This window comes from Miniopterus natalensis, chromosome X (genome assembly GCF_054644295.1).
Source record: "Miniopterus natalensis isolate mMinNat1 chromosome X, mMinNat1.hap1, whole genome shotgun sequence".
Classification (NCBI taxonomy): domain Eukaryota; kingdom Metazoa; phylum Chordata; class Mammalia; order Chiroptera; family Miniopteridae; genus Miniopterus; species Miniopterus natalensis.
Genome location: NC_142103.1, coordinates 97,389,724 through 97,411,694, shown reverse-complemented (window position 1 = coordinate 97,411,694; position 21,971 = coordinate 97,389,724). Strand labels below are relative to the sequence as shown.

Genomic DNA, 21,971 nt, shown 5'->3' with positions numbered 1-21,971 from the left:
GTCTGTCTCTTTCTCCACCGCCCTCCCCACTCTCTCCGAAAAGCAATGGAAAAAATATCCTTGGATGAGGATTTAAAGAAACAAAAACAAACAAACAAAAAGAATCACTTCAGACTAAGAATAGGTTTTGCATAGTTGGGGCTATGATGTAAAAAAGCTTCAACTTCAAAGAATGCCAAAACAGTGAAGGAGGGCTGTCATATTCATACCTTTAAATAGCCAACAATATTTTTCAGTTTAACAGCTGACAGGTCAGTTGATATTGCCCAGTGATATGATATATATTGCCTGTTGTTGTTTTGTTTTTGTTTGTTTTTTTAATAAGTTTTATTGATTTCAGAGAGAAGAAGGGAGAGAGAGATAGAAACATCAATGACGAGAGTCATTGATCGGCTGCCTCCTGTACTCCTCCTGCTGGGGATCGAGCCTGCAACCCGGGCATGTGCTGTGACCGGGAATCAAACCCCGATTTCCAGGATCCTAGGTCCACACCCAACCGCTGAGCCACGCCCGGCTGGGCTATTTCCTGTTGTTAACTGACCCTCCCGCAAGTTGCTCTTGTAAGCAGTGGGAGTAGGGAGAATGTTCCCTGGAATGCCTCCACCCTCAGAAAACACAAAAGTTACCTAGAGGGCAGATGAGGATTTTGACTTATCTGTTTATATTTTATTTATGTCAGAAAAAAATGCAATAGAATAACTTGAAAACTGCTTTGACCAAAAGAGTACATCAGTGACTTTTTTTATTTAGTGCCATCTCCACGCCCAGATAATTCTTTCCATGATAATAATGTGTCAAGCAGAGTTTCTTCTCTGCCATCAGACAGCAGTTCTGGAACCAACCACTCAAAAAGACAACCAGCATTTGAAACTTGGTAAGTATTTTGGTTTGTTTTTACTCTTATTTTTTCTAACTGGAGATCTGATATTTCAGAGAAATTCTGGATAAACATTGAGCATTCTTCCTCCTGCTAGACCTTTCTCAAGAGAAATTGTTTGATAAGGAAAAATATGAGTTGTCATTATTTGTAATGGTTTCTTTCAAGTTCAGCATTTATATTAAATATGTAAAAAAAAAAAAAATCCCCTAGATCAGGAGGTACCTCATAAGTCTTCCATTGCACTCTTCTGACATGATTGAGGTCTTTCCCTGTCTCCTCTTTTGTTGCTATTGAATCACATAGCAGACACTTTGCTTAGCAATTATATGCGCTATCTCACTCAGTTTTCATAAACAGCCTTTCAAGCAGGGGTGGCTCCCATTCTACAGATGAAAAAACAGCAGCTTAGAAAAGGTAAGGAGCTTGTTTGGTGCTGGTCAGCCAGTAACAGGAGCCAAGATCTAGACCTACATGGATTCTGATTCCACAGCTCATATTTTTCATCTCTGTGCCACCTTACTTTTTTCAGGGTGAAAAGATAGGAGTGGAGGAACAATTCTTTATGCTACCTCAAAAGTGTAATGGTAGCCAGACATTAAAAGGATGTGCCAACTTTGCTAATCCTTTTATCTTTCTGTGTCATATGTAATAAAAATTTAGGGGGAGAATTATAACATATATCAAGTCTTATTAGGAGACCTGTCTGAAAGTAAGGACTTTTTAAAAATAGTAATGTGGACTTTGTATTCTCAGCTGCCCAGAAAGACTGCCCAGAATCCAGATGTTAGGGGCACTTATGTGTGCTTCATAGAACTACCTACCAAGTTCTCCACCAGTAGAATTAAATGGTGCATCACTGTAACACACTGAATTTAGAATAAGACCAGCCTGTCAGAGAGCCCATCTGTGGGGTTTGTTGCCAGAAGTCACAGAGGGCCTTGGGTTGGTTCTCCCAACTCTATGTGGTTTCACTATTTGGACCCTGTTGGCAGGGTTATATCAAGGTTTCATTGTTACTGTGTCCAATGGTGAAAATAATTATTTTAAAACAATTTAAAAAACTATTTTAAAGCTATAAATACTTTTTCTTTTATAAGCACACTTTACATCCATTGCCTTAATTATAAAATGAGAGTGTTAACATTAGTGACTAAGAGGGTAGACTTTGGAAATAGGGTATCTTGATTAATGTCACTTCTGGCCATGTGACTTTGACCTCTTTGCGCCTTGGTTTCCTCATCTGTAAAATAGGGCTTGGAAAAGCACCTCCCTCATAGGGTTACTGTGATCAGTAACTGGGGTAAAACATCAAAAGCATCTAGAACAAGGACTTGTTAATGTTAGCAGTGTTTACCGGTCATGTCCTCTAACTTCGGTGTGACTGGTCAGGTGTCTCCCTTCCACTTACTTTGCTGATAAACTTTGGTGCATTCTCCCTCCATGTGACTGTAGACAGGATCTCTTATACATTAACCTGGGAGCGCAGGTACCACGTATTTTAGTTACCAGCATTGACAGTTTTCAGGTGTCTTTAACAAGCCATGAGAATAGTGTCTAAATTATGAGAATATGGATTACAGAAGAAATTGTTTTTCCTCTTGTTCATTGCTTAATGAAGTGGTGACAGTTTAAAAGTCAATTACAAACTAACAGAGTTCTGTGAAAATTAGGTAGGTCAGATCAAAACTGAGTCCATATGTGGTGTAGGTGATGTTCACAACGTACCGCTTCTTTTTGATAATCAGTTTGAGTAGACCTGGGTATGTGTGTAGAAACCTGAAAACAGTTGTTCTAAAAAAATTAGAGGCACAGTTAAAATTAGAGGATGTTAAACATTAGACCAGCCTCCATCGAATCATCTATAATCTGATGCTGCTGGTAGGAGGCTTGAGAGATGATGAATTTCCATATTCTTTTGTTCCCATGGTCCCTCCTGATAGTGCTGCTATGATGCTTCTTTGTGCATCACATGTAACTTAGGCTAAGTCATTCATTAAGCTTGACTTGTCTTGATATTTTTTCTTAAACAAGCAATCTCATTGTTTCACCATACTGTGTATATTTGAGAGAAATGCAATTTGATAATTGTTACAAAAACATGAACAAGACTTGCTATGGTAACAGTGAATTGCTGTTTCTAAATTATCACTTTCCTAAGGGCACTCTGTTTCTCCTTGACAGTAGTACTTTACATTTCTTTTGGGAAGAGGATATTTCTACAGTGTATACATTTTTGTAATGAAAAAATCAAGCTACTATGTCTTATTTTAAAGTGATAAATAGATATTGTAGTATACTATCCAGAGTGGTTATTCTGGCCATCTCAGCTATCCAGAATCTACATTTATAAAAATAGGCTGCTCTTGCTTTGCTTAAGAAGACAAAATGTATAAATATATTTAGAAAGCCTGCTGTCAAAATTGGGCTAAAAATTGACATTAAACAGTAAGCCAAATTAATTAGAAATCCCAGGAGTTAAGTGAAGAATTGCTGTCACTCATTCGCACAATCCCAGGCTTTTTCTTCTCGTAAAGTTATTAATATATTGGTATCCATTATTGCTTGCCACCCAAGTCACAAATTATTCTCTGATTTTCTCTTCTCAAACATTACTTGGCACCCTAGTGACTCTGCTGGAGGAGGGGAGGTGGCAAGGAAAGTGTCACAGAGTAATTAATTCCCTTCTCCTCTTCAGTTCACCTTCACACTGCTCCCAGAACAATTAGGCGAAAGCCCCCGAAGTCTGACCCTCTGTCAAACCTGTGGGGCTCCTGCCTTGAGTCTGTGAGCAGCTTGAAGTCACACTCCTTGTTTTATTTTTCTGTCTACTTTCAACACCTAACGCAGAGCCAAGCGCATACAAAGGACTCTGTAAATGTTGGTTGACTTTGATTCAGGCGGTTTTAATTCCTTCCCTTTTTTGAGGTGAGTCTTTTGAGTTCTCTCTTTCCTCTTGACCACTTAGAGAAATAGCTTCTGTGTGAGATGATGCTTGAGTCCCGAGACTGTTCACGAAGCGGACTGTTACCCAGCACCATCATCACCCGCCTTTTATCAGCCCTGGGTAATGTGCCAGGTGACTAGCTGGGTGGGCCTTCTTACAGCTCCTGTCCCTGAGATGGATGTGATATTGCACCTACCCTTCTCTTGTGCTACTGCTCTTGGACCCGTCTATTGCTGTGTTATGGGGCACACTCTTACCTACTGTGTGCAGTACTGGTTGTAAATGTTCAAGTCTCTCTTCATTCTTAGTACAACACATAGCTTTTCAGGGGCCTGTGTTCCAGGCAGCTTCTCTCCATCTCTGTCTGTCTCTTTCTCTCCCCCAGGCTTTTCTCCTTTTGGTTTTTCTGTTAATTCTCTGCATGTGTATGTTTCAATGTAGTTTCTCCCTCTGTTTTTTCTTTCTCTGTGTCCCGTCCCCCCCCCCCCCCCATTTTCGCTCTCTCTCTTTTGTCTGACTTCCTTCTGTGCATGCACACCCACGCTTCACTCCTGGCTTTCATCCTCTAGTTCAAGGGTAATTTATTTTCTGTTTTGGCCTCTGGGATCTCTCCCTGCCTAGATCCCGGCCCCACCACCTCTGCGCAGCTTCAGTGTGAAGATGTTTTCCTCACCGTCCCCCCTCCCCCCAGGCTCTAGTTTACCCACTGCCTCTGAAAAGACTGCAGAAGGCCTTTGATTCATCTTCCCTGTGTTTGGGTCATAGGAACAGTGAGCACTGGTTTTTTGTCCTGCTCCTTCCCTTTCATTACCCTCCTCTGCCTCCATCTTCTCACTTTCATCTTATTAGGTAAACTCTGCCCGTCTCACATCCTGCTCCTCTTAGGACCAGGGTTTCAAGCCTTCATTTCCTCTCTCACCAGCATTAACATTCTTGTAGTAACACCCATTCCCTTCCTAGGGCTGTAGTCTTGATGAACATGTCCCCCTTAAAGATTTCCTGGATTGACAGAAAGCACCTTTACTACTTACCCTCGACAGACCTGAGATTTTGTTAGACTTTCATTCTGATTGGTAAAAGCTTCTACCTGTTCATCTGAATACCGTGCTGTGCAGACCCCAGTATAGAAGGACACAGGCTATATCATAAGCAAATAATTTTTTAACCTCTGGAAGTTGCAGAACATTAAAACTAGCATTGCTAGTTGGACTAGATGCTCTCTGAGGTTCCTTTCAATCCTAAGGGTCCTGCTTTTGTGGTTCCAGCAAACAATGCTATTCTGCTGCGTGTCCTAGAGCCCGCACAGGACTAAATGCTGCGACCTGGAACTGAGTTTAGGGCAGTCTGTCTTTAGGCCTCATGTAAGAGGGTTTCATCTCCTTAATCTCAAGAGTACTTGTCGTAAGAAAGTTTGACCGAATTCTCAGGGTCTAGGCCTGGTCTGTCATTGGGAAAGGATGTTTTCCCCAGCACTGTACTTAAAGAATCAACTTTTCACTTATTTCATTCTCACTCATTCCATCATGTCTGAAGCTTTCTGTCTTTCAAAACTGTAAATGGATTACTCAGAGTTTCAACACTAGTCATTTTATTGGTTGTGTTGTATTATAAAACTTTCACTTCAGAACTTGGGACTCTCTCGATGATGTTTAAAATTGCAGGTCCTGATGAGTTTCAGGAACACATGGGCCTACAGTACATGCTTTTACTTCCTTGGGATTCCCATTAACTTTTAGGCTAAACACTTTAGAAGAGATGATCATTGCTCCTTCAAACAGTCATGGTTTTTACTCTCTTTCTCTCTGTTACCCTGCACCATCATCACCCTCTCTTCCCTTGTTGTCTTTGATCTTGAGCTCTTAGCTTTTCAAATAAATTTTTTTGTGGTTTGTAAAACCTTTTTATCACTGTGCAGTACATGTTGATGTTGAAATTAAAAAGAAGGAACTATAAATCACCAAAATAATTCTCTTACCCAGAAATGATAGCTATTAAGATTTTATTTTATTTCTTTCTGCCTTTTAAAAAATGTATGTATATGTACACATATATTCCTTTTTTAAAAATATGGCTAGGCTCATATTATGTAGAAAGTTTTGAATCCTGCTATTTTTACTTAGTACTGTGGTTTGAATATTCCTTCATATCAATGAAAATTCTTTGGCAATGTGATTTATTTTTAATAGCTTCATGGTGTTTTCTATGGTGCAAATCTGCAATCATTTATAGAGATGTTTTCTGCCTTTACACATATTTAATCAAGTAAAGGATGCTGCTTTGCTCATGTTTTCTTAGATGTTCTAGTAACTTATTCACTGTTAGGTGTCCTAAAACCATAAATATGAACAAACTCTGTCACCTTTAATTTTTCTACTCTTGATTTTAGGGAATAGCAGTAGGAATCCAATCATTTGAGAAAGCTGTTTCCCATAGTTCTATAGATATTCAAATATAAAGTAGAGCCCATGGAATGTGCCTTTTTGAAAAATAACACCAGTTGAGTTGCTTTTTAAATACTGTAGGTTAAATTAAGTAATATATGGCCTCTGTTAACATACACATAGCCAACTTGTTGGGGCCAAGGTGTCTTGTTTGCTGTCTTTTAATATCTCCTATTTGTATTAAAATGGGTGGGTGGTCTGAAGCATAATGTCAGTATTTTCAATTAGAGGCTTTTTTTCCAGAAGAGTCATTTGTATTAAGCATTTTTTCCTGTCCATTTTTTCTTCCCTTATCTATTTTTTTTTTTTAGTATTAACATATGGCTATAAGATTTTTATAAAGGAATTTTCCAGCTTCAGGCATTTTTTACTTTTATTTATGATATTCCTGTAGCAGCATTGAATTTTTCATTTGTTTTTTATGATCAGTACCTTGGCAAGCCGCTATTAATGAACTTGTTGAGCTGGTTTTAAGAAGGTAAATAGAAAAATGAAGATAATGAAAATGTTTCTGCTCTTCCCTTCGGAGGGTTGCAGAAAGGCATCCTTCAGACCATGTGCTTTTCACACTCCTAATTCTGAGGTCTTCAACAGCATGAGTTACAGGTCATTTGTAATAATGCTCAAATTGCTAGTTCAAATGAGTCCATGCCAGAGGCAAATCCTTGACCATGGTTGATTACATTCAGTTCCTCCTGTACTTTTTAGATGCTCTTTACCTGTGTACTTGAATCTTCATGGCTATTTGAACCTGCTGTCATGAAATTTTCATCTTCATTATATTTGTCATATAATGGTAGGAGAGTGACTAAAAAATCAATGTGATAAAAATGTCTTCCCTTTTAGGAAAAGTCCTGAAAACATCAGTCATGCCGAACAGCTCAAGGAAAAGGAAAAACAAGGTTTTTTCAGGTCAATGAAAAAGAAAAAGAAGAAATCTCAAACAGTAAGTAGATGGCTAATTTCTATATGTAGGACAATGGCAAACAAGTCTACGTTAGTCCGTGGGTACTTTGCATTTTGTACCTGGCAATCACAGTGAATTATTTCCTTATTGAGACCTGCCATGTATACACTGTATATGTTTTTTTCTCAAATTCTATACAACTATCCTCCTGTCACAGAGCCTTTTTTAGATTCAACAGAATCTCCAGGAATAGAAGAATTTAATTTGGGTGAGAGAGAACACTTTTCAAGCCTCTCTCAGTAAACGTCTTATCTATTCGGATTTGTATTCATGTAAAAACTATGAAGCTACAGGATTTATTTCTCTCTGGGGGTTAAAGATATGTGAAAACTTAGTAAATGGTTTTGTTCTATGTTTAACTCTTAAAAATCATAACTGACTATCATTCATTCTCCCCTGGCTGGTTATCCAAGTCCCGTGTTGACAAGTGCCCTTCTGCACTGCAGTCACGGAGAGGAACTAGTATTTGACATTTCAGGGCTTGCTTTAGTAGGAAGACATGTTTGTCCTGTGATTGAACTGTGAAATGCAATGAGTCTAGCTCCTGGGAGCCCTCCGCCTGAACCCAGGGCCAGCTCCATGGAACCGTGCATATCACATCACTGAACTACCCAAGCAAGGATTCTGCTTTTTAGTGACACGAGAAAACATGGGGAAGCCAGGCCTCCAGGCCAGCAGACACTTCTTTACCCATGTGAGGCCTGCTTCCTCTTTGCTTTATGACATCTTCCAGACTACACAATGTTGAGTGGACCATTTTATATGATTTTGTTTCTACTTTTACTTCACATGTGATTGACTCATTTATTTAAAAAGGAAAAAAGGATTCTAGGGTTATAACTCAATGGTTAGTAAAGATGAGATGCCGAAATAAGGATTTTTACTTCACAGATGTTCTAGAAGTATTATTAATCCTTCTAGATTACCTTTCTAGATTATTCCTTCACTTGCTTGTTTATTGAATTTATATAGTTCATTATAAAATAAATATGAGCTCATTACAGAGAAGTTGAGACAAAAATGATCATTTCTAATCTTAACACCCTATCACAACTAGTATTAGGATTTTGGTATATTTCCTCTTAGCTTTTTAGCCTATGCATCTGTTTATGACGGAAAGGTGGTTTTTTAGTTTGTTTTAAATAATAGTAATCATTTTAGTACAATTTTGTATTCTGGCTTTTAATAGTATATTTATCAATACACACAACATGTATGTTACTACACAAGTTTTATTATCTTCATTTTAATGGCTGTATGATATTCCTGAAGTGTTTATTTTTTAAAAACTGCCTATATCTCTAACTGAAACCCACTTAAAGCAGAATTTCAAGTCAAAATGTCACTCAACCAAATATTACTACATTTGTTATTTAGACTGGATGAACAAAACAAACCTTATTTAAAGTAGAAAAGCCCAAAATATTTACAGTGGTAATAAAATAATCTTTTATCATTGTCTATAGAACATTTGTCCATCATGAACATTGAATTTAGACTGCCGCCTCTTAACCACTCTTATTTTGATGTGTTTGTTTTTAACCGCAGGCCTATAGCCACTTGTGGGGTGGTTAAGTGGAAGAAAGTGGCAGAAACCAAGGGACTGAAAGTGTTTTATGTATAGATTTGGCTTTTTTTTTTTTTTTTTTTTTAAAGAGCTTTTAAATTGGTTTTGAGAGAGGAAGGGAGAAGAGAGAGAGATAAACATCAATGTAAGGGAAACATTGATCAGTTGCCTCCTGCACGCTCACTACCGGAGATTGAGCCAGAAACCGGGGCATGTGCCCTGATCAGGAATCGAACTGACAACCTTTTGGTGCCCAGGATGATGCCCAACCAACTGAGCTACACTGGCCAGGGCAGATTTGGCTTCTGATGTCTGTCTTAGACCAACATTAAACTTGAAGCCCCTGGCTCATCATGGCCTGAGTCGAGTATATATATACATGTTGACTGACTATTATTCAGGATCTGTTTCAAATTTTAGATGTTGAAAAAGTACAGGTTAGGGTAAATAGCAAAAGTATTATTCTCTAACATCCTCTCCACTTGAACTTCCTTTTTTAAGGTTTTCATACATTACATTTTTGATATGTAAAGTAACTGCAAAATACCTGTACAGGCCACAATGCGTTAAGCCTTCCAAACCAAAAGTTTTTTTGTACCTCTGGATTTTTAGTTAAAAAAAATGTTTTTAAGGACTTTGGTATCTAGAGTAAGATTTCCAAAGAGCACTTAGTATATCCTGCCAGACTTCAGGTTCCTAAGCCTGGCATTTCCTTAACTCTGCCTCGAATGAGCAGAAATAGAATTAAAGTTAGCTTTTTTCACTTTCTAGAACTCAATAAAAGGAAACTAGGTAACTGAGCTTCAAAAGATTTAAAGCTTTGTGGCATTTGCATAAGATTCTAGAGGGAAATCTGATGCCCAGGGCACTTAGAGAAGCAGGACATCTTAAAGCCTCAATGAGTCCTAAATATCTAGTTTAACCCTTTTATTTCGCTGATATAGGAACTACCCAGGCAAGTTGTGACCTGCCCGAAGTCGCACTATCAGTTGAGAGAACTAGAGGTGGGTTCTCCTGACTAGCAGGCCCAGGCTCAGTCCCTGCCACCAACCCACCTCTGTGGAGAGCCTTAGGTCACTTGTTCCTGAGGGCTCTCTTGTGGCCCCTATAGTGATGCGAGTTAAACTCTTCCTTGGGACCCAGTCATGGAAACAGGAAACTTCATGGGCTGTTTCACTCAGATGTTCTCATACACGCACCCATAAAAGATGGTCGGAATACCCTCACCATTCTTTTCTGAGAACTGAGATTCCCCACAACAGGGAAAAGTGGTGCCAAAAAATAATTGTGTGTTGTAAAGGTGCCTGCTTTGACTTAAGCAAATCTGGAAGCTGCCTGGGAAAATCTGGCTTCAGTTCCAAATCCAGAGAGTTACATAAGCCTTAAGAGCATATGGTGACTGCCAACTTGGTAGTTGTACCCGAGTTAGTATCTACCTCAACTGGTAATCATGCTTCAATTTAAAGACTGAACTTTCTGTTTCTTCACTTTGAAATCCCATATTCTGACTTGCGGCAGATTATTTCCATGGGGTGAATATTTCCAACAGCTTAGAACCAGGCTTCTTCCTTGACGATAGGATCCTGTGACAGTGGTCTTCCTCTTCCAAGTGATGTGTCTGGTTCAAGAGTTGACCACGTTCAAAAGGGTCTGCAGTATCTTTGTTTTTTTTCCCCTAATAGGCAGATTGATGGTAGGTTATTTAGTTGCTGAAGTCTTCTCTAGCAGTTAGAAAGAGATCGAAGTTCATCAATAGCTCTTTAAACACAATTCTTTATAATAATTATATTTCTGATAATGAATAAGTCTTCAGTGTTTTGTAAGCTTAATGTGAGTGGTGTGTGTAGGCCTCTAGGCATTACTTCTATAGGTGTTGATCATGACCACATGTTTTCTATATATGTAGAAGTTTTTTGCATGTGTTAAATTACATGGTTGGCTTCTTTATGTCCAGGTGAGAAGTGACACAGTACCCCCCTAGATGTACACACAGCACAGACATTCTTTCAGTGACTGTTAATATTTAACAATTTGAGGGCTTCTGAGGGCTAGAAGTTTCAGTGAGAACACCTTTTTTTCTTTTCTTTTGCAATTAGTTTATTTGTATCTTATATTGCAGACAGATTCCACCAACGGGGAGAATCCAAGCATCAAGAAATCCCTCTTTCCTCTTTTTAATTCAAAGAATCATTTAAAGCATAGTTCTTCTTTGAAAAAGCTTCCTGTAGTCACTCCACCCATGGTACCCATTTTTACGTATGGTAGCCCTGAAAACTGCTCCAGTAAACTTGTTTTACTGATGACAACAGCATGTCTTTTATTTTCATGGGGTCATATTCTCTTTGTGCTAGTTAAGTACCTGAGCCAGTTCCATAAATTCACTGAGATATAAATTCTTTGCCATTCTGGATTTTCTGGATCAGTTAAGGAGGTTGAAGTATAAAAGGCTATTGAGCAAACAAACTAGTGAAAGGCTAGTTTGGGTTGTCTGATTAGACAGCATTCATAAAGCCCCTTATTTCCTGTAAAGAATTTAATTAACATTTGTAATTCACAAATGTCTTTTTGTTTGGCTCACAACATTTGTTAACACTTGGTTGGCAGTTTGTTTCTTTGAAACCAAGTTGAATTGACCAAATTGAGTGAGCTAGCCGGCTCCATGAAAAAACAGCTTCCGTTAGTTGGTGATTTGCTTTTATCTTGCCTGGCTCTAGCTTTGCTGGTCACTTGGTTTAAAGCCAGGGCTCTTGTTTGGCCTTTGGCATTACTGTACTGTGTGCACCAAAATCAGTGAACGGACCAATTGCATTCGTGTGGAATTTGTGGCACAAATTTCCAGCATTCTCGTCGTGCATAATGCTAGACCCAGATTCTTTACTGGGCAGTGTCTTGTGATTATGATTCAAACCATACTTTTGCACTTTGCTACCCTTGAAAACCTGCTCGACTTCTTTGAGTACCACCAAACACAGTGTCTGGATCATTTTCCCAGCAGGAACAAATTTTTGTTTTATTGAACTGGTTCATAACCTAACTGCAATGTGGAATGAGGATACGACAGCAATTCCTGGTACAGCCCAATTTAACTGCTCTCTCTTACAGCGACTGAAACTAACAGCATGGGAATGCTTTGAGGGTTGAGGTTTTAACAAAGCTGCATGACATCTGCCAATTTTTCCTAATGCAGGGAAAATTATTAAGAGGGCAGCAGAATTTAACTAGCATCACTTGCATTGTGAACATTGGGAGAGTTTGGGTCTCTTTTTTCCTTGGGGTTTTCTTTTTTCCTTTTTTGTTGTTGTTTTGGGGGTCCTTGGGGAGGTTGAATTTTGGGTTGGTCTGATTTGCTTTTGTTTTCCTCTTGGGTGTGGTTGCATATCTTAATTAGGCTTATTGGTCTCCTGATGGAATCCTTGTCTATATCCTGCTCTAGGTGCCCAATTCTGAAGGCCCCGATCTTCTGACATTGCAGAAAGCCATTCACTCTGTTAACACCCCAAGCAGCAGACCAAAGGAGTGGCGTCCTGAGAAGATCTCCGATCTACAGACTCCGGTGAGTGGCACATGCATCACTCTGAGACTCTTAGACTGCAGTGATCATCTCTGCTAAGGGGAGGGGTCAGGGCTGAGAGATAAGCCTCTCAATGTTACAACAAGGCTGAGAGTCTCCCCGGAATATACCCTCACTAATAGCCAGGTGCATCGTGGCGGTCCAGATGGATATTGCGTTACTAAGGGAAAAAGTGGTCTTCTGTTAGACTTCACCCAGATGGGGGTAGGGGTGCAGGTGAGCTGAAGGGATGAACAAGACATGGCTCAGCCCACCAATACTCTGTGGCCGAGGAGAGACAAAATCCGTAAGTAACCATAATTGGTGGTAAAAAGTGAGGCATGCCACAAAATGTAGGGGAAGGTGAGAAGAAGTAGTGGGAAGATTTAAGGTTTCATTGAAGGTGGTAGTATATGAACTGGGCCTTGAAAGATGCAATAAGCTTTCTTGAAATCTATACTAAGTACATATTAGACGGCATGTACACTCACATCTCTGTCATAATGGGGGAATAAGCAGAAACCGAATCCGTAAATTTTTCAGATAACTGAGGTTTATCTGCTTTTAAACAACTATTTTGATTGGAAATTTAAAAATATTGTATCATTTCAGTATCCTGTAATGAGCATAGTAACATAATCTAACTTGTTTCGTGATCACATTCAATGTTTTACACATCCATTATTCCTCTATACTGTAATTTCTGACAACCCACATGAGCTGTTGGGGTTCTAGGATTACTTGTGATTTGGAGGAAGAGGGTGCATATTTTTATAGGTTTGCTGTTTACTCTTTAATTGTAAGCTGTTACTTAGAGTTGCTGGAAGGAGTTCTCCAAATTTTGAGTGTATTTGCCCAACAATTTATATTTTCTGCTTATAACATAATTAATGTAGGCTGGAGGGTGGAAAGGGTATAGAGAACCAAATATCCAAGTTATTGCATATGTATCCAAATGTAGAGCACAAGGCTCTGAGTGAGGGCCTGATGTTCTAGTCCCAATTTTAAAATGAAGAGTATAGGGCTTCAGAACCTTCTTTGTATAACCACTTCTTTTGCCAAAAAAGCTCTTTTTGGGGAAAGGGAAAATCAGGAAGATAAGAACAGAGCGGGGAACACTTTGTAAAGTATATGATTGTCTAACCACTATGCTCTACACCTAAAGCCAATGCAAAATAATATTGAATAAAAAGTATAATTGAAAATTTTTTTTAAATAATAAAAAGCTAAGAAAGGAAACAAAACAAAAAACAGAGGGAGATATATAAATTTTAGCCATGTGTGTTGCTCGCTATTTAAAACATTACCTTTTTTCAGTTTCTTTTACAGCTAGATATGGTCTTATGGCTGAGTCCTGGCCACTGAAATGAAAGTGGCAGCTTTCGGTGGGTGGCGCTGGTGGGAAATCTTCTCAAAAGGGAGAGTCATATCCCTTCTTTTGCTTCTTCCCGCTGGTTTAAGCATGAGATCCTCCTCCTCTCGAAAGGTGGGAAGCAGCCAGTTAGAAGGGGCCTAAGCCTTTGATCAGCCACCACACCAGCTCTAGATTTCTTATCTGGATTTCTAGACTTTTTTATTAAAGAAAAATAACTTCAATCTTGTCTGGAAAAGAACAAAAGAACAGGTAAGGCTGAACTAGGCCCTCCTTCCCCCCAGGGCCCACCATCCCTGGCTCTGTGGCGTCTTCTCAGATCTGTTTCCTCCCAGCTTTCCAGTCTACCCTACACACTCTCCTCTTGTCTTCCAGAGCCAGCCATTAAAATCACTGCGCAAGCTGTTGCATCTCTCTTCAGCTTCCAATCACCCGGCTCCGGCGGACCCCCGCTTCCAGCCCTTAACAGCTCAACAAGTCAAAAATGCCTTCTCAGAAATTCGGATTCACTCCCTGGGCCAGGCCTCTGGCGGAAGCAGTAACATCCGGCAGGAGCCGACACCAAAGGGCAGGCCAGCCCTTCAGCTGCCAGGTCAGATGGACCCTGGTTGGCACGTGTCCTCTGTGACCCGGAGTGCCACAGAAGGGCCTTCTTACTCTGAACAGCTGGGAGCCAAGAGTGGGCCAAATGGGCACCCTTATAACAGAACAAATCGGTCTCGAATGCCAAATCTGAATGATTTAAAAGAGACGGCCTTGTAATGTGTGCTTGGGGTGGGAGTGGGGGGAACAAGCCAGTTGGGAGGGCAGGGGAGGGGGTTGGTGGGTGGGGTGGGGAATGGGCTGGGCCAGGGTGGTAAACCAGTATTTTCAGCTTTATGAAGGTGTGTGCAATATTGTATGTGTGGAGCCATGTGGCTCTTCACGGCCACAAATGCTAGTCAGGGATCTTAGAGCCACAGGAGTTCCTTAGAGTTCGCCAGTCTCCACGGGTCTTGTGTGAGAATGGATAGAGTGTGCCATTGAGGAAGAAGACATTCTTGCCAGTTTCTCCCCTTACATTTCAGCCGTAGTGCAATCCCTGTTGAACTTGGGAAAGCCAGGACGTGTTCTGGCACTGCAAGGGAAAGAAAAAACCATGTTGACCGATGCCCTTACCACAGATTTTTTTCTGCCTAGACTAAATGTGGGGTTTATTGTAATCCAGGAGTATCCCTTTGAAGGGTTAGCAGATGAACTAACTGTATGTCTTAAATTGTTTTCTAAACTTCCATATTTGATAGGATTTGTAACATTTATTTATAATTAATTAATATTGTACTGTTATAACCATACCTTTTATGTTAAATGTAAAGTTATTTTGAGCTGTTTGGAACATTGTGAAGCAGTGGGACAGCTACAGTAGTTTCTATAAAAACTGAACAGTAACATTTATATATTGCATCAGGAGTATTTTATTCTATATATAAATATATATATGATAAATATGTGTCTGTTTTATAAATATAATCATTTAAAGAAAGTATCGTTACGACACTCTGCCATATTTTTATACATTTGTAATATGAAGTGAGTATTCTACTTCTAATCAAGGGAGTTGAATTGTGGCTATATATGTGACTGTAACAGTAAGAACCTTGCTCAACTTTTAGGCCCCAGCAGTAGCCTCTAGACATGCTCCTTGGTAGCAAACAGGATGCTGCATCTCCTTGCAAACCCACAGGGGAAGAAAGTGGGCTAGGCCAGTGAGAACTACGGCAGGCCTCGTCTCAATCCTCACGCAGTTGGCTCCTGTTCATGTCCAGGGACATTCCTTGCACCTGAGGGAGAACAGATCCAGGCTTGCTCATGGGTCTTTATAGAGAGAATGTGCTCTTCTACTTAGCATTAGTGTAGAGCGTTGACCAAAGATTTGCCAGTGAATATTCCTGGTTGTAAGTTTGTAAGAGGCCCGCCTGCAGACCTGGCATACCAGCTCTATGCTCCTAAAACCTGAATCCTGAATCCTGTATCCTGTACACTGTACCAGAGACTCTTGGGGGGAGGGTAGAAACATGTGTGGCATTTCTATTTCTAAAGACTTCTTTTGTTATTGCTGTTTCCAAGATATTTAAAAGGCTCCTGAAGCAATTCTAGATGTAGAGAAAATTGCTATACTCAATTTTTCTTCCCGGGACTGTCTACATATAACAAAGTTATGTGCATGCGCGGGTGCGCACACACACACATACATACATGCATGCATACATACATACACATACACATACACATACACATACACATACACATACACATACACACGGCCAGAACAGGACTTATCTTTCTCTTACTTGATCTCCTCCAACTCCCAAGTTCCTCCCAAGTGTCATCGAGGTCTTTGGCCAACAAAGGTTATAGCCCCATGTCCCTGGGCCGCCCTTGATGGAGATCATTCAACACCATTTTCCATCAAGAGCATTAGACTTTTGGAAGTAGTCTCTTAGCAATAATATTTTTAAGGGTTCCCTCCCACCCCTTAAAGAGGTAATGTCTCGGTATTTATTACTTGTCCCAGGATTCTGAGAGCGTCAGCCCCTGAATCAAGTCAGCTGTAACTGAAATGTGCTGTTACTGTTTCCCCTCCCCCACGATTTTGAGAATCATAGTTCTGATGATTATGAAGATTATAAAGAAAAAGTGTTAGTTTCTTTGAAGCTTAAAATGTGTGCATATTGCATTTTTATATAACTACTATAATGATGTGTATTGATTATATATAGAGGTCATTTTAAGGTGCTTTTTATTTAATTTAATAAGTGTAATAGGCACTAAAATGAAACTCAACTGGGTACTATCATTGAAACAATTTCATTCAAACCAATAGCTTGCATGCTCTTTGGTTCTTTTTATATCTTGTTTCTTTCACCAGTTCAGTACTGTTCGAGTAGCTCTGAATTCTGGCTTTTCCCAGGCAGCTGCTCAGTTATATAAATGATGTGGACCCTTAGCAGTTTTTGCCTGGATACTAATGACTCTAAAAGGGTGTATAACTCTTCTTTTTCATACTAGAGCTGTACCTTATATTCCCCCTTGCAAACAAGAAACTACATTTTTTCCTCTGGAAAGACTTCTCACTGTGCTGTGCGCTTGGGAACTGCGCAGTCACATTGCCACGCTGTGGCACTTGAGGCTCGTCGTCACCTAGCGGCTGGTTTCCCATGTTTTCATCCTTGCTAACACTGGGATCTCAGATGTTTGCAGATCATTTCTATTCCTGATGGTTCTTCAAAGAAGGGCTAGAATAATTGCCTTCTACCTAGAGCAAAGTAAACCTAACTGATGAAGAGTCAATACATACTTTTCGTACATTCCCAGATTTGAGCCAGAAAATATCTACAGTGTTTTCCACTCGTGTTTTTGAGGTAGCTCTTATCCTCTTCTCAGCTTTTGTCCATTCTGACTTTTCATTGGCCTCAGTGAGCTGTAAAGTGAACTACAATTGGCATTTCTAGCATGTATAATGCTTTTCCTACTCGCACAGGGGAATTGTCAAATTTCCTCTCAAATCTAATGGGTCCTCTCTTAGCTTCTAACTGTTATTTTCCTCTGTGATGAATTATCGACCTCACAGAGATGCCATCCATGATAAGAACTTGATTTAAAGTCACAAAAGCTGGCATTTTCTTTAGGAAGGGAAATTTTTATGACATCTGTGTCCTGTTACCTGCCCTAACTTCCTAAAGAATAAAAAGGTTGAGTGAAGGCCTATCAATTACTTTGTCTTATCAAAGTATCACTGATCTCCTTTTGAAAAGAAACTCTGCTTTGCTGTTTTTCTACTTTTGCTTTGCCACCATCCTCGTTTTTCTTCTCAGAAGTTCGAAATGAACTTTCACTGAACCTTGTTTGGTCTCAATCTGAGGTTTAGCCTCTCTCGAGAGCCCCAGACCAAAAGTAGTCCATACTAAGGGGCTCAAGAGAGCTGTCTCTACAGCAGGGGTTCTCAGCCAGGGCTGGTTTTGCCTCCCGGCAACATTTGGCTATGTCAGGAGACATATTTGGTTGTTACAACTGGGTGTGGTGGGGTGCTACTGGTATGTAGTTAGTAGTGGCCAGGGATGCTGCTACACATCCTACATGCACAGGATACCCCCACAAACAAAAAATGATCCGGCCCCAAATGTCAGTAGTGTTGAGGTTGAGAACCCTGCTCTACCGTATTCCATCTGTCTGCAGAGCTCAGTTCTGGCCTTGTCTCTCCAAGCTAGGAAAATGCAGGTATGAATTCTTCAGCATCCCATTCTCTTAAAGAATCTTCTACCACTATTTCTAACCCCTAGATTCCTATTGTTCATTTCCATTGTCTTGGGCCTGCTGAAAGGTGCATTCTTTGGGAGGAGACCAGTTACTTTATAGGTGTTTAAAAACTTAAATTCTAGGTCAGCATCCTTAGAAAATCTTTCATAGAGCCATGATGCTTATATTAGAAGTGAGCAGCAGCCTGGCAGATTGGCATGATTTTTACCAAGTGCTCAAAGGCATCCATGGCTTTTAGCTGTGTCTCCCAAAAGAAAGTGTCTTTGTTTTTAATTTAGGTCATTTAATAGCTCTTTACAAATATCGACATATGACAGACTGATTAGAAGCAAAAAATTCTGTATTGGTGGTTGTGATGTGGCTCTTAGAGGAGTATTTGTGCTGTATGCTTTGATCAAATCCGTTTTCAAACCTGCTTTAAGACTCACCATATGCAGTTGTACTTTCACTCTAAGCTCAGAGCTACGCTGGTTAGTTTCTAGTCATGTCATGTATTATAAAGTATGTTGTGGTTGTAGAGTTAGCCAGTTTAGCATGTTCCTATTCTGAAAATTAGTGGACTTCTCTAGGAAATGCTATCCCATTTTCCCGTCCGAGCTCCTCTTAGTTAACATCATAGTATCCTCACTTCTTAAACTAGTTTTTAGAGTAAATAAGGAAAAAAGCCATTTATTTTCTTCTAGTTATGTATTGAGAATGACTCATAAGTGTACAGCTTTTTTTAAAGGCCAGAGGATTACTTTTCAAGTGTGTAGAAGGCGCTGTTTATTTCTGTTCACCTAGGTCCTGGTGGTGACCAACTTTCAGCAAGGGCAATCACTCATTAAGACTTATTCCTAGAGCTCAGCTGGGACTCAGAAATCTGCATATTCTCTCCTGATCAGAACATTTTTTTTCTGGAGAGCACTGCTTTTATATCTAGAAGTTCGTTACTTCCTGCATTATAGTGGGATATTGAGCTCCACGTGAGCACTAAGATCCACAGACTCATCCTTTTATGAACTGGGAATGTGGTGTGATACACTGAACCAAGTCAGAAAATACTGAATTATTTCCTTACCTCCTTCAGTTCATCACTAATAAAGTGTGTAGGCAGAGAAAAGTTATTTACAGTTAAAAATAAATGGTTTCTTTAAAGGGGGCAGCAGAAAGGACAGTACAAATGTTATAAGTGTCCTGTCGCTAGTCCCCAGGGCCAGAATCTCACAAGAAGGTTTTCTCAGAGACTTAAAGGGCCAACTTACAAAGCAAAAACTTGTAAGTGGTTCTGATTTTTCCTTTTGCGTCTTGACCAGCTGAGATATAGAATATCTTGAGGTCTGATTCAGCTGGGTAAAAAATTCTGTTTAAGAAACCATGAGTAAATACAAGAAAATGTGACAGGATGAGTCCCTCGTCTGTCTGTATACACACAATGTGGTGAAGGTAAGGTGGCTAGGAAACTCTGGGCCTGCTGCCCTATTCTATTGTATTTCTTCTTTTTTAATCAAATGTACTATAAAAGATCATAGACTTTTGTGCAAAGTCAGTTACTACGTGAATATTCATTTCCCATAGTGCTTTGTTAATTCATCAGCGTTAGGCCTGGTCCTGACTCTACCTTTTTTCACTCCGGGCACTGACCCACCTTTCTGTGTATTTCCTATAGGCTATTAAATATGATCACGACCTGCCTTGTATTTTCATTCATTAACTGTTTACTCCCAAATTTGAGGGAGGTATGTCTTTCCTTCGTTTTGCCAGAAAAAAATTTGTAATAGTTGCACGTTGGATTTCTAGGGCCAGAGAGCTGCGTTCAGTGAAACCGGTTTCACTTCTGAGGCCCTTCATTACCGACAAGGTTCAGCTCTCTGAACCCCATTTGATCCTTGGGTCATATTTTCCTCCTCCTTTGGAATCTGAAAAAATCGGTCTCCGTGTTGTATGCAGGTTAGAAGTTGCCTTGTTTGTTACTCTTCCAGCGCAGAGTATCAGGGAGAAAGCAGCCTTATCTGTTCCTCCATCCCCTCCGCTTTGACAGACTGCTAAGAATTCCTCAGGACTTCCTTTGGTTTGGGATTGTACTTTTCCAAAAGCCTGATGTGATTCATTTCAGGCACAGAAGCTTGTCCTAATGTTCTGCTTCAGGGTCAATCAGACGAAACCCAGGAATAGAAAAGGTAGATGCCTTGACTTTTGTCCCTGTTGGGGGATTAAAGTGTTTATCGCCAGAGTTGTCAAAAGCTCCAGTTGCAAAGCATTCAGAGGTTCAAGAAAAAAAAATATGCTTTTCCTTCTGGAGAACTCTGAAGTTCTCCGAGATGGCTTAGGTTTTCCACAGTGGAAAGCAAAGTTTGTATAAAATCCATTCTCACTAGAGATGTACGATTGGTTATATATAGTCCTCTCAGTCTATTTCCCTCTCCTTGTTTCCCCTTTGGTCACTGATGGAGTCAGGCTGGAGGGGTAATGCTGTGATTGCAAGAAGTCAATTCTCACTGTAAACTTGGATAGATTAACAGAAACAATTAAACCAAACAAAATAGTGGCCCCTAATTCCTATTCCAAGGATTGTTTGTGTGCCATTTTGAATTCAGGTAGTTATTCTGTATATACTTAGAAGACTATTCCGAGCTTCTTCAATCTCTAGGAAGTTTGAAGATGGTATCTGGGAAGACACAGGGCGGGGTGACTTTGAGAACCCTGCTCATGCATGAAAACAAAAATAGGGATAAGCCAGAATGATGTAATATCCAAATTTATGGTAGTTGAAGAATCAGTGGAAATTCTTAATTGCACAGACTTTATAAATCCATAAAGTGTAATTCCATACTTTTTACTGTGGCAAGGGTGTGCTGTGGTGGTAATCTTTTTAATTTTTGAATCCAAACTGAATTTAAAGTGTTGAATATTTAAATTCCTCACAAGCTAATTATGAACCATTTGTAAAGTGTTTCTATAACTCTTTGTATCATGTGTTCGTACATCTTATCAAGTTTTTTCTGGCATGTATTCCATTCTAAACTTCTGTAAAATTTCTATGGTTGCTGTAAATATTATACAAATATCTATTCCGTGGTAACCTTAATTATCAGCATGAAATGGTTAATTTTTACTGAGCACAATGTATTTTTGAATGGATCTTCCCAAATGTCTTTAATAAAATGCAGATTTTGCACTGACTGATGTGATTGCCAGGCCATCCCAGTTATGAGCACTGTTGTCCCTGGAGTTTGAATAGCAAGCAGCTCTCTAGTCAGTTCCTTCTTTGTAAAGAACTTGTTGGAATTCAAATGAGGGGTAATGGGCCTTTGAAGTTGGAATCAGTTTAAGGGACCGAAATTAATGTAAAGCAGGGCAAATCCTGTTATTTAATGATGTTGATAATTTTTTGTATTTATAAAGCTTTTTTCCCCTTCTGGCATTTTGCAAACTGGTTTCTTTTACACTTGAGTGTTGTCTGCTTTGCACGTTCACTTGGTGGGTCGGGCAGATGCAAAAGAGATGCTGGCCTCCTGTTCAGTGCCATGGAGAAAGCAAAGATGGGCAGCTTAATAAGGATTTCTTTGTGTTTTAGAGCATGGGGTTGGCAAACTTCTTCTGTAAAGGGCCAGATAGTAAATATTTGAGGCTCTGTGAACCATCACGTTTCGACTGCTCACCGCTGTCATTGTGCTAAGCCAGCATTTGAAAACGATGGGTGTGTCTGTGTTCCAGTAAAATTATTTACAAAAACAGGCCAGGCACCGGATTTACGAACCTGTTCTAGGCCTTCACTTTTGTCTTTAACGATGAGAAGTCCCACTGAGTAAATGCTCAATCAGGGAGGAAATAACTTAAATTTTGAGCTAACATATCTAAATATTCTCCAACTTTATCTTTCTAAACAAAGGACAGCAACTAAAACCCAGCGCTTGGCATTCTTATAAGCACTATGCCACCCACTTCTTTGCTTCAGGTTTAACCTTAAGTCAT

General features: G+C 39.8%; 1 protein-coding gene across 1 annotated transcript in view; it reads left to right on the top strand.

The window, feature by feature from the left end:
* Positions 1-14,522, top strand: part of CDKL5 (cyclin dependent kinase like 5) — a 149,198-nt gene extending 134,676 nt beyond the window's left edge. The window contains exons 15-19 of the mRNA XM_087813498.1: positions 751-874; positions 7,112-7,211; positions 10,919-11,041; positions 12,233-12,352; positions 14,097-14,522. Of these exons, the coding sequence (XP_087669624.1) occupies positions 751-874; positions 7,112-7,211; positions 10,919-11,041; positions 12,233-12,352; positions 14,097-14,483 (854 nt within the window). The 3' untranslated portion in view covers positions 14,484-14,522. The remainder of the gene's footprint in view (positions 1-750; positions 875-7,111; positions 7,212-10,918; positions 11,042-12,232; positions 12,353-14,096) is intronic.
* Positions 14,523-21,971: the final 7,449 nt, after the last annotated feature.